General features: G+C 39.1%; 1 protein-coding gene across 6 annotated transcripts; it reads right to left on the bottom strand.

The window, feature by feature from the left end:
* Positions 1-1042: 1042 nt before the first annotated feature.
* Positions 1043-17156, bottom strand: thrap3a (thyroid hormone receptor associated protein 3a). 6 transcript variants are annotated; one of them, XM_020093363.2, is made up of 12 exons: positions 16989-17127; positions 13717-13735; positions 11333-11477; positions 7156-8070; positions 6062-6754; positions 5667-5839; positions 5067-5178; positions 4682-4766; positions 3193-3374; positions 2916-3093; positions 2616-2759; positions 1043-2494 (listed from the first exon to the last, which is right to left on the bottom strand). In XM_020093363.2, the coding sequence occupies exons 3-12, from the start codon at positions 11452-11454 to the stop codon at positions 2261-2263; spliced, it is 2838 nt and encodes a 945-aa protein (XP_019948922.2). In that variant the 5' UTR covers positions 11455-11477; positions 13717-13735; positions 16989-17127; the 3' UTR covers positions 1043-2260. The 6 variants fall into 6 exon arrangements, with proteins under 6 accessions (XP_019948922.2, XP_019948921.2, XP_019948924.2 ...); XM_020093362.2 differs by lacking the exon at positions 13717-13735 and having other exon boundaries at positions 16989-17156; XM_020093365.2 differs by lacking the exons at positions 13717-13735; positions 16989-17127 and adding an exon at positions 11590-11730.
* Between the last annotated feature and the right edge of the window lie 1666 nt (positions 17157-18822).

Genomic DNA, 18822 nt, shown 5'->3' with positions numbered 1-18822 from the left:
TCATATAGTACTTCCCTAATTTTCTCTGATGAATGTCGACATATAAGTCATGTCAATCAAGTTTACAGTAAAGTGAAGAATATACCTTCTTTCTCTTCTATGTTTTCTGTCCTGCACTGTATTTCCAGTGTATATATTTAAACTGACTTGTTATGTCATTATCAGGTAGTTATTATATTAACAGTAGCTTTATTACTTTTTTGTCTGGATTTTACCTATCAAGAGGGCATATAAGATATAATAAAAACTTCATCACACCACTGCAGAGTGCACTTCAATTACATACGATATAATAGTACAGTGCAGAAGTAGAATGCCCCTTTGTGATATATTATATACAGATTTAGACAATGCCCACCTGAAGCCTTTATAGACAGGAGAATATCTGAGTCTCTACTTTTGAATCCAGAAATGTGTTAGAGAGAGGAAGTCTCTGTTCATTGTGGACATATATGTTTCTTTAGATTTGATTGACCTGGGTCTGTAGCGATCTTCAGGGATATTGTCTCGACAAAGTTGGATTGTAGAAAACAGTATGACTCATTCTGACTAATTTTAATGGCTCTACAAGAAGGAAGTAATCTTGGTTGACTGTTTGATAGAGCAGTAACAAATCAAGGCTGAGTCACTGTACTCATAACCTGGTTTCTCCACCAAGGAGGTTATCTTTTTGTCCCTGTCGTCATATGTAGGTGACTAATATCTGTGAGTGTGCGATTTGGAGCAGCTTGATTGAATGTTAGGGGACTCTTGTGCCAGTAATGGCATTCTAGTTGAAGCATAGGTTTACTGTACATTATTTTGCCTTAGTATTTTGGATTGGAAAGTAGGTTGGAAACTGAAAACTAAAACTAGAATGCTGTAAACTACAAATCGGATGCAGGTATACCTGTGAGCATCCATAAAGCTGCTTCCTACTTCCCATGATCTTTTCCACACATTAAGTCGAGAAAACTACACAACTTCTGTAAAGTGACTTTTCAACTTGCTCATAATGGAACAATGTAAAAGAACAATAGAAAAAACACATCAAGGCAAGGAATCAAGGAAAACAGTGTCTCTTTAATTTACAATCTCTGAGAAAAAAGATGGCAACAGTACCTATTTAAAAAGAGTATTATTTTCTAAGCAAGTAAGCTTTAAACAATTGAATTTCAATTTCAATCTGAAGGCCTGCATTGTACAAATAAGACCAGAGCAACCGTGGTAAGGCACAAATTGTGCAATTCAATTCACTGATTATGGGCAAATAAGAAATTAGTAGACATAATTGTCACATCATATAAACTGCTCCGTATTTCTCTAACTATTCTCTGAATTCTAGATCTTTTCTATCACTCATTGACATTTTTGCACACAATTTACGCAACTGAGTAAAGAAGAAAGTTTGCGGTTCAGCCAAATAAAAATCACATAAAAATCTATTGCAATAACAACACATTCTCCTTGACATTACTAAGTCTTAATCCTGTCTAGCAAGGTCCACAAACAGCAAAGAATATCTCTGAAAAGAAACTAAAATCAATATAAATATTATGAACCGATTAGTGGTACTGAAGATCAAGCACACAGCCACTGTAAAGGGTAGAAATCTCAGATAGCAGAAATGTTTCATGAAAATGTTAAATGTTAAGATAGTTAACTTAGTAACAGTAGGCCTATCCTATGCTCTCAGCTAGTACAGTAGACCTGTTGGATGTTACATGATGAAAGACTATAGAGCTTAACCTTTGACCCCGTACAGTTTGGTCCCACCATCAAATCGGGGTCATCTGTCGTGTGCTGAGTCAGCTAAACAGTGATATTTTTTTTGTTAACATAAACTACAGTGTATTTATTGCTGTCATTGTCATCCACACAAGACACAGCTCAAAACAACATGCCTGCTTTTTTTCACACAAATTTTGGGAGAATTGAACTCATTGTCATCATTATGTGGCACAAGTTGATATGATCTTCGATGCAATAATTTGTGCTGATGCAAAGAAAAAGTCGGTTTATAAAAAGAAAGAAACATGAAGTATACAGTTGAGAATTTTCATGAGAAACAGCATTTCACCCTTCAAACAGTGCTTCTTCTAGTGACAAGCTGTAGCTAATGTAGGGAAAGGTTGTGTGCAAGTGAAGTAAGTATCCCAATATACAGCCTTAAAACATTTGAATCTGTATTTACTGATCCTCTGTGGTAGATAAAATTACTGTGTCAGATCCTGCAACAACATAGAAGACCGTCAAGATTTTCATCAGACTGCTTCAAGGCTCAACCATTCTCTCCATCTATTTCTCCCTCATTACGGTCCTGCCCTGTTTCCTCTTCCTGTGAACCACCTTTCCCTCCATTGACCTGGAATTTGTCATGGGCCCATCTGGGGTTGTTGGTGTTGGAACCCCCGGTGGCTTTGCGGATAATAAAACGTGCCCTTCCACGAGAGAAGCTTCCTCGCCCTTGATTGTCCATCCACTTGCAGTCTGCCTCCCCATCTCTGTCGTCGTGCTGTGACAAACAAAGTAAAAGGATGGAGGGGAGTCAAGACAAGGACAAACTTGAGCTCCATCTGACTAAATTACACCATGTGGTTAATAGGAGGCATTAATAGGTAGGAGAGTGATCCTACCAGATAGTATTGTTTGCTTTTGGGAGTGTACTCTGGTTCCCAGCCTTCAGTTTTTTGTTGTGCTACCATGTTTATGGCATTACTATGTGAACTGATCCCTTGACAATTGCCTCTGTTCCAGCCCCTTCCCCGAATTCTTACTTGCTGTAATTAGAGAAAAAAAAAAGGAACTCAAAAGAAGCAAAACCATTGACAGCACAAATTGTGAAAGTCAAATGTACTGTGTAATGACACAAATATTCCTCCAAACTATGATCTTTCTAGAGAACGTCATCTCTTTAAAACACCATCTAAACTCACAAATCCATGTGGCCTTCCTCTTTCAGAACCCGGTGACTCCCCTTGACTCAGCTGGGCTTTATTAAAGCCTTCATCTTTGGGATCAGACTTGTTAAGGGGCAAATCTCCTTCTTGTTGGGATTTTCTTGATGAGGAAGACGAGGATGAACGTGAGCGAGAGCGCTTCTTCTTACTTTTCCTAAAAGAAGAGAGGGTAGATGCAATGTCCTTCATGTCCAACTGTTTATAGTACAATGTATTTAACCTCCCAAAAATAGTGTCGTGCAATTGCACATACCCTGATCTCTTGTGGCATTTGGAGAACTTTTCCATGGATCTCTCTCGGCTAGAATTCGGGGAATCTCCCATATCTCGTACCCGATCCTGATTATTATCTTTTTCATGGATGGAATATTTTTTACGCCGCTCAATATCCAAACGAAGGTCCATTGGGTCACCCTTTATTTTCCCCCCACCATCCTGAGCAAATCAAAACAGAACACATCGTAGGCCACAGACTTTGGATTAGCACAAGGATGCTATCAGTCGGCTCTCGGCCAAGCTGGTTTGTAAACTAAATTATGTCAATGGAAAATGGGGACAAACCTGGGTAACAGCCAGTTGGCATGAATAAAACTCAGACATTTTGGAGTGAATTTTCAAATGTACTTAACTTGCCAAACCAGTAGTTTTGCATGTTTTGGTAAGACTTACAAGCTATTCTCAAGTATTTGGAGATCAGTTTCCTTAAAGATGGCTCAATACGATAAAACAATCAACATGCAATGACTTTGAATTTTCTTGAAATAGGCATTCTATCACAGTCAGCTTCGTTACGTTACAGTATGATCAATCGTCAGATGTGATTTGAAAACCTCCTCACTAATTCATTCCAAGATGTGAGGAATTCACCGCTCAACAGCAGCAAACGTGTTGCACATTTATCCTCCATTTTTAACACAACTTCTGGAAGCAGTTTTCATGCCTCAGCTTCAGAGACAGGGTGTGTTCAGGTATTTCAAAACACAACCGTTTGTAAACAGCTGGTTTCAGACAGTCAGAGTGCTTACTGTGATTCATTTTCCTATTTCAAAGAAGTTTCAACTCATTAAAAGTTGATTATCATATCTTTCTGATACCATAAACTGACACTAATTGTTGCTGGGGTGGTGCAAAACCAATCTTATATGCTCAGATATGCTGTGGGAAATGGTGGGTGTATATGCACTATACAGGTATTTGGCTATACATGCAAAACCAGTACTGAACGGTGAAGAACAAGAAGATACAGTTCTCCACAGTTTTTTCCCCTCATATTTATGCTTCATGTTTACAAGGGGTTGACCATGTCCATGTGCATCAATACAGAAACACTATGAAGTTCTACTCAAAAATGTAAGCATGTACGTATACTTTGAAGCACAGATGCACATAGTACTTGCTGAGGTTTTTTTCTGTTCCTAATTGAAATACTTACGAAGATAATTGTTTAGAGTCCTTTGAACAGCTTTGGCACAGTGGCTTCCATTTTTGACCTTATTTGATTCATTAGCCTTGGTCAGGCTTGTGCCCGCAGTATAACCAATGCACCATGTGTGAAGGCGATATAACAAACAACCAAGTCAAAGTGCCTTGTTTTGCATTTGCATTTCTTAGACTTTGAGAGTCTTCCTTCAAGGAAAGCCACAGGCTTTAAGAGAGTGCAGTCTAATGGCATCTGGCTTGCTCACTCTTTTTGGTGTTGTTTGTTTTTCCAACATACTTCATACTGCAAAATGTTCAGTCACCTTGTAAGTGCCATCGTCTGAGCTTTTCATCGCCTCAAAAAGTTGAGAGTGTTTCTTAAAAGCACTTGTAGAAACATCAATTCTTCTGTGAGAGAGAAACACATTAAAAACAACAGAATTAAATGAACGTAGTATTGAAACCACAGTACACAGGTGCCACAACAACAAACCGTGAGCTGCATAGAGCTGTGATGCCAACATAAAATGAAAAGAAACACTGGTGAGGAAATAAAACTGGTCTCCACCAAGCATACGAACAAATAAGCTAAGGTAGTCTGATGATGTTCAGGTAGCAAAGGTGAGAGAAATACCTGAAAGCTGTTAAAAGAGGTGGTGAAGCCACAGCACACTGAAGGTGAGAGGGTCACTCAAGAGGCGACTCTACCTGTGTATCTCTGGGCTTTTTCTTGGCTTCATCATTTCCTTCTCTGCAGCTCGTCTTTGGTACATGGTGAATCGATCATTAAGAGTCATGCCAGAAGATGGAAAGTGCTGAGCTGTAACGGTCATAAAAAAAAAAGCTATGATTAGATTTGGATTTATTTAAAAGATCATTATGGATTAGGTAAAATATGGATTCGAGTTTTTCATTATTGTGATGAAGTACCCAGATTTGTCATTTTTAAATTCAGTGGATTAACCAAAAACAGACATACCTGAATCTCCATTAACAGTTTCCAAATTATTTTTCCAGAACATTTACGCCACATTTCCCAGCCCTATTGTTCTTCTTTTTTAGATTTCTCTTAATACACCTTGTTTCTTTTTCAAAATTCAATTGTGATGTTGGTTTATAATGATTTGAACATTAACACAAGCCTATTACGAAAAACTCCTGCGGCCAAAGCAAATGCAACATGGTGTGTGATTCTGAAAAATAGATTTGTTTTCCTTCATTACTGAAAAACTTGTGTCAGTTTAGATGAATGTACATTGTGAATAATACTGTATGTCAAGACATGGCTTACAGACAGAAGGGCCTCACCTTTAATGTGGTGAACGATGGTGACTATGTGCTGAGCAAACAGCTCAGAGGGACTTCTGTTAAACTGAGCAGCCTGAACATGTTGAAAGATGGAGCGAAACTCCTGATCCTTCTTTGAAGACTGCACGAGATCCTGAGACAACTGTCGCTCCTCAGCTAAAATATCTGAAGAGCTGAAAGTGACAAAAAACATGTTCTGTGTGTGTTACAAAATAAATATTCAATTGGATAAAACAACATTTTATACTGGGAAAGCACTGACAATAAATATTTTGATTGTTTTCTAAAGAGGTCAGTTTACAGCAGAAGTGTAGCTGTTCTATACATCTAGAGCTGTATGTAGGTATCACTGTGGAAAGACTATATGGGACAAGAATCTATAGTAAGTTGCTCACCTTAGCAGAGTATCTCCAAGAAAATCCATTTTGATATTAAATTTTGCTTCGTGTTTTCTTGAGGATGCGAAAGATGAGTCCTCTCCCCTGACCATAAACATCTCTCTGTCAGAGTTCCTCTTGGGTGGAAGTGTAGGAGATGGGACAGAGGGAGATTTAGCCATCTTCCTGGCTTTACAATTCCTTTCTGGGGAGAGTTTGTCAAGTTTTCCTGCCAACTCCCTCTTGGCGAGGGCAGCTGCAAAGGCTGAGGCCTTATCTTGCTTTCGACTAAGATATATCTCCTCTGCCATGGCATCAAGGTCACTGTTAGCCACCTGTGAATAGGTCACATTCTTCCATTTGCCAAAGCACTCTTCAAACAGCTCCCGGGCTGATTGACTGACCTGGCTATTTAGCTTAGAGGACTCATCCCCATTGTGCCATTCTTTTTGGAGTGACTTTGAATGAGGCTTGATGACCATCTCCTCCTCTTCCTCCCCATCAGCAGACAGAAAGGGAGACGTTTTCAGGAAGCTGGTCAGGGACACTTCACCGTCAATGTCCCCTTTGTACTTCCTTGACACAGAGTCAGTGTTAATGACTGATGCTTTGCCATTTACTTTCCCCTGATCCATGTCCACATCATTTGTCTCTGCATTTTTGCCGTTTTCCAAGTTAGACGCAGCTTTCTTATTTTGCTCCTCCAGAAACCTAAACAATGACAAAGAGATGAAGAGCTGCATCCAACTACTACTTTGAGGGACAACAGAAAAACAAGTGATTATCCAATGGTCTGTGAAATAACATCTATTTAAAACAGCACTGAAATATTAGTGTCAGATAAAAGTTACAGACATTTGAGAACACACCACAAGTTTTTAAAAAATCTATCTGAATCCCTGAATTTTATTTTTGTCTGTTACAACAACCTAACGTGACCAGTAAAAACTTGCAAAGCCGATAGCATTGTGTGATCTAAAAAAGGCATGCAAAAGTATTTAAGCTGTAAACAATAACTCCCAACATGTTATTTGTATATCTGCAAAACTTGCATGGTTTTCTAAAACAATGTCAAAACTGATCTGAAAGAAGAAAAGTAAAATCAGCCTTACTTTCTGAAAGCAATGGAGATGGCTGATTTATCTCCATCCAGGTATTCCTCAGTGGAGAAGAAGTCGAAGCTGGAAAGCATTGGATTCAGACCTTCATGTGAGGTTTTTTTTGCAGAGGATGAACTACACACCATCTGCCAGGAAGGGGCACCATTTCTGGTGTCATTTGTGTTTTTAGTGGGGGCAGATTGGTTTGTAGTTTGGCTGCTCTGACCAGCAATAACAGCAGAATTTGCCAGAGAACCGGCTCTCTTTGGACTGCTGCTGCAGTCTGTCAGGCCCTGCCAGCTCCCCTCATTTTTCTCACTATCTGCTCCTTCTTTTGCATCTCCTGCCAACACCTCGACAAGCTCCACTGGACCCCTATCCTCCCCTCCTACCTCCTTTGAGGCTGAGTTCTCTTTCACATCTTTGGAGTTCTGATTAGCCAGCGACAAGGCTGGTCTGCATTTGGGAGAGGATGAGTGTGAGGAGCAAGAAGAATGCTGAGAAAGTCTGGATAATGGCGAGGAGGATCGGTCAGAGCGGTGAGAGTTGCCATGAGGGGGGCTCCCTGAGCGTTTCTGGAAATTGGGCCATCTCCCTCGCCCTCTAGAATAGTTTTGCTGCTGCTGTTGTTGTTGTTGTTGTTGTTGTTGCTGCTGCTGTTGTGGTTGCTGTTGCTTTTGAGGGTGCTGCTTGTAGTTCTTCCAGTTTGGGCGGAAGTTGTTGTTGTTGTAGCCGCCACCACCCCCACCACCACGCTGAAAGCGACCACGTGGGAAGTAGCCTCGTCCTCGGCCCCTGAAATTGTATGGCCTCCGGAAGCCGCGGTGGTAGCCTCGGAACTCCCGGTTGTTCTGGTATCCTCTTGTATATTTCTTGTCTCGGTTATAAGATGGAGAACGAGATCTTGACCGTGACCGAGACCTTGAGCTATTAACAAAAGGAGAGAAAGAAAACGCATAACAAATTTCTGGAAAGATATTACAATTGGTTCTGGCCCCAAAACAGAAACCTCCACAGCAATGTAATGTAATACAATACAACACCACCATAAACTTCCAAAAACAGCATAATGTCATCAGTTCAATTATATATGTATGACTTAGAGTCTCTGCTGTAACAAACAATAGAATAAAACCTCAAAAGGGGGATGTGATGAATATTTAATTATAAACATCAGTTTGTGTCAACTGATCATTTAGCCCAGTGACGTACATAAAGAACATGATTCAGCCTGGTCAGTATACAAAAGCTTTGGTTTTTGCTAAAATAAATATAAAAAACATGTAATACACAAAATCACAACATGGCAAAACAAAGAAAAGCATGACTTCACTGATAAATGTTTGGTTTGGGAACATAATAATAAAGATAAACTATACTAATGCACTAATACTACACCACTGTAAACCAGGCTCTTCAGTCTTTTGTGGGAGACAGTTAAATTAAGCAGATAAACCTTTTTTTCACAGAAGGACTTTTCACCCACAACTTTCCTGTAAATATGGAAGTAAATTTAGTGTTGAAGGGTAAGCTTTTGTTGATAAATTAAAAACCTTCTGCACAAATATGGTGTTGGTACAGACTACAGAAGTAGTAAGGTATATTGAGTAAAAAGACAAAGTAAGACTGACTTATTTAGCATTATCTTATCCTCAACAAGATAATGCCCTAAAACATTAAAATAAATGAATTACATGGTGGCTTCAGAAGATGAAAGAGATGGGATTCTCTCTGGAGCTGGTTTGGCATGAACTGAACAGAAGGTCAAAGCTAAGTCACCTACAAGTGCAACACCTTTGTGTGAAGTGAACTTCTGCAAAAGTGTTTGAAGAAACTTTTCAAACAATGTTCCATTGTATAGAGGTCATCACAAGTGATTTCAGCTGCTGGATGAGTCAAACATGTAGATCAAATTTAGGCTTTAAGATTCTCTGATTCAATGAAAACGTATATGCATGGAGTACATTGAGATTTCACGCTATCCAAACTTCAGTTACAACAGAACAAAATTTACCAGTGCACAGAAAAAGAAAACATATGGTCCAAAAATCTGAAACCAATTTCCCATTCATGAAACTTTCCCAAACCACAAAAAGAATGATGAACAGAATATATGGCTGCTATGTACAGCAACCACATATCACTTTGAATTGGTAAAACACACTGCATGTTAGTATAGAACATGTGGGCTTCCATGTTGAGAGAAACCCACAGAGGAGCAGTTCATGGAGGAAATCAGAGATTCCATCTGCGTGCGCTGTGCAAGGCTGAAGTTTCAGAATGGTCCACATGATGTCGCTGCTGAGCTTCTCATAGAAAAAAGCTTTGTGTTATATTGAAGAAGGAACATAGTCCTCACAGTATAACTCCGACACAGTGTGTTCTCTACTTTAGATTGGTGATATTATCAGCTAAACTTCTGTGTTTAAACATGAACACATTTCATAATCCACAATTTTGACACTGCCTTAACTGAGATTATGAATGTACCACATCTAGTCCTGACATCAGCCTGTATAACTCTTTCTCTACAACTCTGTCTTCAGCAACTTTTCAACAACTGTCACTATACAAAAGGTAATTGCTCTGTCAATGAAAACCTCAATACAACATGAACATGTGCTGAAGCTTATATGCCAAAATACGTGCAAAGCTTACAATACATCGCACAACTTTGTCCTAAACAGAGAGAGCAATACAGCCTCACTTCATGTAAACACACGATAAAGCCAGATACAAAAGGGTGAAAAAGCACAGCACTCACCTAGTGTGTTTTTTCATTGGAATACAGAATGATTAAGAAAGGCAGCGCACTAAGCAGCACTGCACACTCACAGCGCGAGCTTCAGATACTGCAGCTCCTCTGGCCAGCTCTGGTAAAGCTGGGAGTCACATGGACCAAATGAGAGGGGAAAAAAAATCCACTTAAATCCTTTGACTCTATGTTTGCCAGTTACAAGGGCTGTCCGACCAGTTCAGTGAGGATTCATTAAAGAATTAGACACTTTACAAGTCTGACTGTGCCACCAAAATACTCATTTAAAGATGTACTTATATTGTGACGAATATAAAACTCCAAGATAAGTTTTTTCTACTCATATTTTAAGTGTGATAAATCAATGGGAAATTTCCACCCTGAACTGAAGTGTTAATTATATAGGGATGTTGACAGTGAGAAGATGTTTCTCTCTTTTTACTTGTCAGACCTGTCAACATGGGACCTTTAGCCCAGAAAATTTTGAAAAATAAATGTCTCTGTGTCTTTTCTCTAATGTTTATATATCAAACAAGATTTATATAAAATGCATGTAAGTGTGTGTATCTATGCTTTTACAGTTCAACAGACATGTGAAAGTGTGGTTTTTATTAGATGCCTTCCATGTCTCTTCTTTATACTAATTTTAATAGGAGCTGTGGCGCTGCCAGGAAATGAGCTGCCCTGCCTTTTTACTGCCATGCCACAGTCCTTCTGCCAGAAACAGCAGAGGCATCAGAGCCTGCAGATCAAACCAACAGTCAGGGTGTTTTTTTTAAAAGGCTTTTTTAGGCAAAGCAACCAACTCTCAATGCTGCTGATAAGCTTGATAAAATACTCTTGAGTGCCACTGAGGTTAAGTATATATGCAAATGTTTTCCCATGCAATGCAAGCAACCTATATTATTCAATAATATTCACTCAAACTTCAATTAATTCACCAACAGCAGCTGAAATCTTTCTCAAACAACAATTTCCTCTAGATATAGAAGCTGAGTCCAGATTTTGGGTCAGACCCAAATCAATTAATAAACTGCACCAGCTTTCACATGAGAACCAAATTTAAGTCCAGAGCAAGACCATGTCACACAGATAAAAATGAATAGATATGTAGCTCAGAGGGAAAACTGAGTATTACAGAACATTGAACTTTCTGTTGACATATTCCCACCATCAAAAATAAACTGCCAGCAAATATGTATTTTTTTACTTCTCAAAGCAAATGTTATATGTTATATGTCATAACATTTATTAGATGGAATTTGAACGGAAAAGATGCATACTTCAGGAAAACAAAATCAATGTTGTCAAGCAGCACTTCCTCTGCTGCACTGGCTGCTAGTGTCTCATTTGTTCATGATCAAATTTGTGGTAAAATCTTTGCTGCAGACAGAGGCTCAGGACTGAATCAGTGTTTTAACAAATGGACTCTACCTGTAACGATGCTTCCTGGATCGGGACCTGGAGCAACTTCTGGAGCGTGAGGTGGAGCGGGATCTTGACCGGGACCTCGAACGGCTCCGAGACCTCGAGGCTGATTTTGTGGATCTGGACATTTTTACAGCCAGTCCACCTCAAACTGTCACACAAAAGAGGTGTATGTCCGAGTTAGGATTTAGGAAAAAAGATGGGTGAAAACAGCACACTCTGGAAAAAAATAAAATAAAACAAAATAAAGGCAACTCAGTCACCTTTTCAAGACACCGGCTGTACAAAACGGGTATTAATCATCTGTGTGAACAGCTGAATGAGCAATTAGCATGGACACAAAATGAATTCATGAAAAGCCAAGCAAGTCAGAAGTACATGAAATAAAATATCCAGCAGAGATTAGCCATCCGAGATGCTCTGACTTCAAAGTCAGTCAGTGAAGAAGCAGAGCAGCTGTGATAAAGGAAGAAGGAAATCTGTGGCAGTGTAGGGCATCCACACAGAACCTGTTTTATTTAGTCACTGATCATTTGCATAGAGGGCAGTCTTTCGTCAGTCATCTGACTGCTCAACTGTCGACTAAACTGTATCCTTGAGTTAGTGCAGGATACACCAGCCCTGATTGTCCGCCACAACAGGAGCTGTACAGTAAATCAATATCAATAAAAGAAGCTTTGCAGAAACGTTTGTTCTCTAAGTTCCAGGTTTCACATGAATACGAGACAAATGTCGTGTTTAGTCATATTTTTTATTGAATTCACATTCTTCTCTTATTCAGATTAGTGTGTGTGTGTGTGTTTGTGCGTGTTTGTGCGTGTTTGTGCGTGTGTGTGTCGGTAAAGCATGTGAACCCAACCCACAATCACAGACAAAAGGAAGTTAAAGATATGAACAGATAAATCTGTGTTTCACATTTTTTGAGGAAGTAATAAAGCCCACATTATGTGATATGTTCATCAAATAGATGAGTAAATGTAGTGTTTTGAATCTAGTTTTTTCCAACATGAAAATATGTCTTTAAAAAAAAAATTAGACTGGTTTAATATTTTGTCTTTTGCTTTTATATCCATTGACATTCACGATAAAAAGCTCTTGTTACTGGTTAACTCACACCTGACTTATCCAAAGCTAAATAGTGCAACTCACCTTCACCCCACACAGTTGATTAGAAAATAGTTAATTTCCTGTCTAGTTGCCTTGGCATATTACATTCGCTTGTTTTTGAGTTTCTGCTGTGCATCTGCTCCCAGAGATGTTCACCTCTAACTGTTTGCTCAGTGCTCACATGCCTCCACTTCTGACTCCTCCAGGGCTTCACTCCTACACTCCATTTTATTAACCTGAGGAGCATCTCATTCCTTCAAACAGCTTTGTTTGTGACATATGAACCTCAGAGAACAGTAAATGCCAGGGATCAAATAATTGATCTTTCATTATCAGAGTCAACCTCAGGGACATTGGAAGGAGGAAATTGCAGACTGCACATGACAGGGATTTCAAAACTGGTGCACGCTATCACATGGAGGTCTCAGTGTGTATCCTAGCTACTATTTTGGAGAGGATTGAAATGGATCCATCTTCCCCACCTCCTCCCCGTGCTCTGTGAACTTCCCACTCTCCTCATTCCTGGCAGCTTGTTGTTTTTGGCTTTCAGTGAATAATTTCCTGAAGGTCCAACCTCAACAGACCGCCAATATAGCTTACTGTGCACATTTGGAAGTGTGGCATTCAGATGTGCCCCCTTTCCAGCATGTGGTGGCATGTGTAAAATTAAAACATTTTGACAGCTTGCAACTTATAAGTAGAAAGAAGAAGCTGAAATGGCAACTTGTAAGGAAATATTTAAGAGGTGTATCCTGGACTATTCTGAATTTGTTGTAAAAGCTGTATATGTAAATGTTAAAAGCCAACACATCTGTGTTTCAGACATTTTTATATGGCTGAAAATAGTTTCTGTGAAACTATACAAAAAGGCTTCCCCCACTAATGACACAATTGATGTATGGCTGCTGTATTCAATGCACACCCTAATTTTTTGGCAATGTGCAGTATATCTATATATGAAGGTGGATCCCAAGCATAGCCTCAGCCTCCAGTGCTCAATATGGAAATGAGTTGGTAGATTGGAACAGTGGGATCTGTTTCGATAGCCTCGCTCTAAACGCCTGAGTCGATTGATAACCAGCTGCAGCTGTTGCTCCTCCGCTCTGTGTGGTCGGCAGCATAATCACTGAGATTTCAGCCTTTCAGAAAGACTGTGGCAAGCTGGGGCTTTAATCACTTGCTACTAGATCAGAGCATGGAGACGCAGTTAGTGACACACATGCACACAATGGCAAACAATCATCTGACTATACTAGTGAGGACTTTAAGTTAAAGTTTCTCACCTTTTATCACAGTCTAAACCTGAAAAAAAAAAAAAAAAACACTTTACCAACTATAACCATTAAAAACCATTGAAATTATTTGACATTACATATACATTTATTTATATTTATGCCATTACATGACTCAACTCTGAACCATATCCCACACTCACACACAGTCACACAGCATATGAAAAACATGTTTCCTGGTTTAAAGTCTAACTTCCACCTTCAGTTTTTCACTCTCTGGGTTTTATCACTAGCTAAATGTGTTATTGATGATCTTTTCTTGGGAGAGCCCAACTGATATGGATTTTTGAGGGCTGTTATTAGGGAGTAGAAAATGTTTGAGATTAACATACAATTTATATGTTAAGAAAAATAGATGTTATTAAACCCTTATGACTGAGAAAGATAATTAAGGATTGATGTTGTACAGTTCAATCATAAACATTAATACAACCAACTAATATAAATTGAATCAAGAAAAGCAACATTATTATAATGACGTAAACATAAATGTGCATCTTTTCTGCACTGTTTATTCTGTAAAATAAATGTTTTAATATCTGCTTCTAATTGGACATCCTTGGTAGCCTTTTTGAAAAGATCTGGACCAACAAGCAGGTCTTTAACAAAGCAGGATAGAAATCAGTTGTTATAAAGAGCTGGAATAACAGGGTATGGTGACAAGAGAACTAGTAATAGATGGAGTAGCATTAGTGACAGAATTCAATTGATAAAGGTTCCCACATGAATACAAATTCAATACCATGAACGTGCTCATGATTTACTGTTCCCTGGCAGTCGGGAGTGGCAGCTGTATAATCCTCATCAGCTGTTTATTTCATGTAACAGCAAAGGCAGCTCTGATCAACAATGGCCCAGCAACTTGATACACAGCTCTTGATGTGTATGAGCAGAAACGCTCCACTCAATCAACTGCTCTATCATTTAGAATGGGATGCCGCAGTGGCAGCTGGAATCACATTTGCTATCTATATGTGCCCCTGCAGACGCCCCACTCGCTATTTCAGAAAAGCCACAGCAACTGTCACTGGCACAATCTCTTGGTTATTGAAATGTAGTGAGACACTTCACACGCTGAGACACTTAATGGGAAGCAAAGCCTGGTGGCTTGCTCATACGAGATAAAACGTACAGTTTCCTCCATCGGTTACTGAATGAAACCAAATGAAACTTCTGAATATCCTGCTTCACTCACTCATCGAGTCTTAGTTGACGTGTTTCACACGTGCGAGCTACTGTTGCTGTTAAACAGACAAACTGATGATCTCATGCAGAGATTTCACTCAACATTGCTGTTTGCCATTTGGCTGCGATGACGGATGAAAGCACCATTCAGCTCGGCGTCGAGCTTGACCTCAAGTTTCATGACAATATGATCCCAGTAGCATCTAACTTGCTAACCGTTGCTAACTGCATCAATTCAATACCACTGTCAGCGGGCCAGTGGTGTAATTTTATTTGAAAATCTATAAAAGCAACAATTAATAAAGTGAAAACTAGAGCTTGACAGATATGGATTTCGGGGGGGCCAATACCGTTAGCGATATTAGAAAGTATAAAATGTACATATGATACATTGGCTAATATACATATTTTTAAAATTGTCTTTCTGTAATTCCTAAAATGTTGTTTTCAAACTTTAATGTCAAAGAAATACAAGTGAGGCTTGATATTTTACAGTTAAAATTAAACTTTTAAATCGATGCATACATACATGCCGATATATCAATGTTTGTGAAAGGCTCATATCAGTCGATTTTACTGGTTTACTCTGATAATCGGTAAAACTGCCCCTTCATGGTGTCCACTGTGAACATGAGGCCACTTTTGCGTGGAAAATGTCTCACAGCAGAGTGTCACTGAGACATCCTCACACTGCCATGCTTCTCAGCTGTCATCACCACTAATGTTGAGCCTGGTTGCGTTCGAGTGGAACTCTACAGTTTAAGATCCTCTCTATTTTGGTCCGCTGACAAATCCTGAGTTATAACTCTGTATTCTCAAACTGTATATGCAGTTGATGTTTGTGTTTCCGCTGAGCTGTAGGATCTCATCAGCAGAAAGCGGGACACACAGTTGGCTTCTTTGTTGTGGGTATTATGAATGACATGTTGTATAACGAGACTGCTTTCATTTCTGCCATCGAAGCACCAGCTAAGTGCCCACATGGTATCAATAAAGTTGCAACAGTCTTTAGCATATTCACCACTGCAGCACTTTGACATCGAAACATGGAAAGTTCAAGTGATCACTATATCCTCACAAAAAAAGTGGCACAGGCAGGTCTGTGTTCTCAGCACTGCTACTGCAGTACATGCCAGCTTATTTCTTTAATGTGTGGTTACACCTTTTCATTGTGTGTGTACTTTTTGTGCAGCTGGTGTTTGTTAAAGAGGATTGACCTCAACCCGGATACTGTAGGTCAGCAGGAAATTGCATGATAATGTTTTTGTTTTTGTGGATAACAGGATCCCAGAACTAGATTCACATTGGTCCACAAAACCAACTAGATAAGAATTTTCAGGAAAGTCATGTCTAAGAGATTATTCTTGTTTCTATATAAGACTTGTTTGGCTTAATTTTATATTGTAGCTGTTTACAGTAGCTGGAGGGACAATTTACTAAAACTTGCAATCAAAGCAGCCATTCTGCCGTTGGACTAACCACTAAAAACAACAGCTCCTTTGCAGCTGGTAGAATTAAACAACTTGTTTTCCTGAGGTCTCCTTGAATCCTCCATAGGTCCGAGGATCCACTAAAATTTATTTTCAAGATATATAATAAAAATGTACGTGCATTGAAGATATTTATTCAGAGCTTCCAGCAAATTACTCAGTGTCATCAGTGGAGTTGAAATGAAAGCATTATAATAAAACCAGGGGGTCGTGTCCTCGATTGGCTGGATGGTGAAGCTCTCTGGTTCCTTGTGCGCATCAAATGCGTAATGATGCACAGATCAAGTCAAAGAAAATAACAAATGTGCCCACATCACATCTGAAATGCGTCGGTGACCTACCAACATGTTGTCTAATAGGTTACTAACTGAGTCATGATATTTTTCCAGTTGTGCTGTGATTCCGGAGCAGGCAAATAATATTTCTGTCAATGCCTTTTTTTCCGCGGTGGATTATCCCCTTGCTGCGTAAATTCCCCTTGACGGAAATTTCCCACGTTGCCGACACTGGAAATACATTATTTCATAGACACGCACCTTCACATTCACTCACAGGATGATAAGAAAAGAGTGAAACCACTCAGCTCACCGCTCTGCGCTGTCGTTCCGTGTCTCCGCGTTACATTCAGGCACCGCTGCGTAATTCTGCAGGAATGACTTAAAGAACGATTTCTCTCCGCTCTTCACTCTGTCTGAGCTCCTCAACTCGTTTCAAGTGTGTGTCAGTGTGTGTGTGTTTGTGTGTGAGTGTGTGTCTGCGGTGTTCAGAGAGAGGGGGTGTGACTGCTCGGTGCCACTCAGAGGTTCATGTTCCCTTCCGCCTTCACCTCCGACTCCAAACACGCTCTGTGCGTCAGAGTTCAGTTTACACTTTATCATAATGTACATGATTTAATGTGTTAGGTCTGCTGCCCTATAAAACACCTTTCTGTTATAGAAGACCTATAATCCCAGTCGAAAACTCACTGTAGTCAATGTATTCCTCCAGGGAGCTGCTGTAGTTTAAGTGTGGTTCACTCTCACTGGTTGCATTTGTATTTATAATTATCGATAAGCTCTCATCTTTATTAGATTACCATCACTTTAAACATTTTTGGGACACTGCATGTAAATTCAGTGTGTTGAAGTCATACTGATGGTGTTGTACTACTTCTGCCCCTCCCCCCTCTGGTGCATGTAAATATGGAGGACAGAAACATTTTCATTACTATTTACATATGATGTCTTTAGTTACCACACTGCTTTAATATGACATCAGCATTAAAGATATAATTGATTTCATACACTTCCGACGCTGTGAAAATACAAAGCACTTTGCAACAGAGCGGTTGGATGAGTTGCAGTGATTAAAGGTGTAATAAAGTGACCACATAGACATATTAGTATATTAGTAGATTCTAATTTGCAAAACACCAATGAGATCCATTTCACTGCACAGGCGTACTTGTTGTGCTTGTGCAATACATGACAGTTGCAGCCATTCCCACAAATTAATTCTATATTTATCCCAAAAGGAGCCACAAAAACAAACTCTCGATCAGGACAGAGACGTTACCACTGTCTAAAATATGAAATATTACTTGCACTGGGTTTTGTAAGTAGAGTGTTATCAAATAACTTGGCATGTGATGGTTTGTTTGGAAGTCAATTGACCAAGAATAATCTTGACTGTCTTCTGTATTCGTATGAGTGCCAGTGAAATCAAAAATGATAGACAGCAGCCTCTGAAAAAATGTCTATTTAGCTGTAAATACTTTACAAGCTACAAGTAATCTGTGTCATTTCATAATCAATGTACTTTTTTATTCTGCAAATACCATGGGTGGAATAATCCTGACATCAATATGGTGTGGGGTTAATCTTATAAATCTCAGTGGCCCACTTTCAAATTTGTGCACTTCTGTTTTTGTTATTATTAACTTCAAGATAAGTGTTGCACATACAAATATTTCATTTAATACTTGTATTTAAAATTACGCTTTACACTCTTTTACACCGTAAACATATCTTACTGTTGTTTTTAAATCTTTGTTTTATCTTGATGATGCCTCCTGTTTGACCTCATCTGTGTAAAAGTAATCTGTAAAATATACAATTACAGTTTTCATTTAATAGTTTAACAATGTTTTGTATGTTATCAATCTTTTATCGATGGAATTTCTTAAGCTTTCTCTTACTGGTGCCATTAGTTCTTTGAAAGCCAAATCTCATTCAGGTACTTTCACTGGTGTGGCACAACACTGGGTTCTCTTATCTTCTGTTTCACTTTGCTCATTTCCAAAATCAATACAATCTTTCTTCATAACAGTTCAGTGGATAGAGTTCATGTGGCTGCTACTCTTTATTTTCCTCTCTCTGGAATGTCTCCCATAAAAGAGCTATTATTGTTATTATTTCCTCAGTTCACAGTAGCCAACAACAGT

This window comes from Paralichthys olivaceus, chromosome 13 (assembly GCF_024713975.1).
Source record: "Paralichthys olivaceus isolate ysfri-2021 chromosome 13, ASM2471397v2, whole genome shotgun sequence".
In the NCBI taxonomy this organism is placed as follows: Eukaryota; Metazoa; Chordata; class Actinopteri; order Pleuronectiformes; family Paralichthyidae; genus Paralichthys; species Paralichthys olivaceus.
Note: the sequence above shows the minus strand (reverse complement) of the source record. Positions and strands in the feature narration are given on the sequence as shown.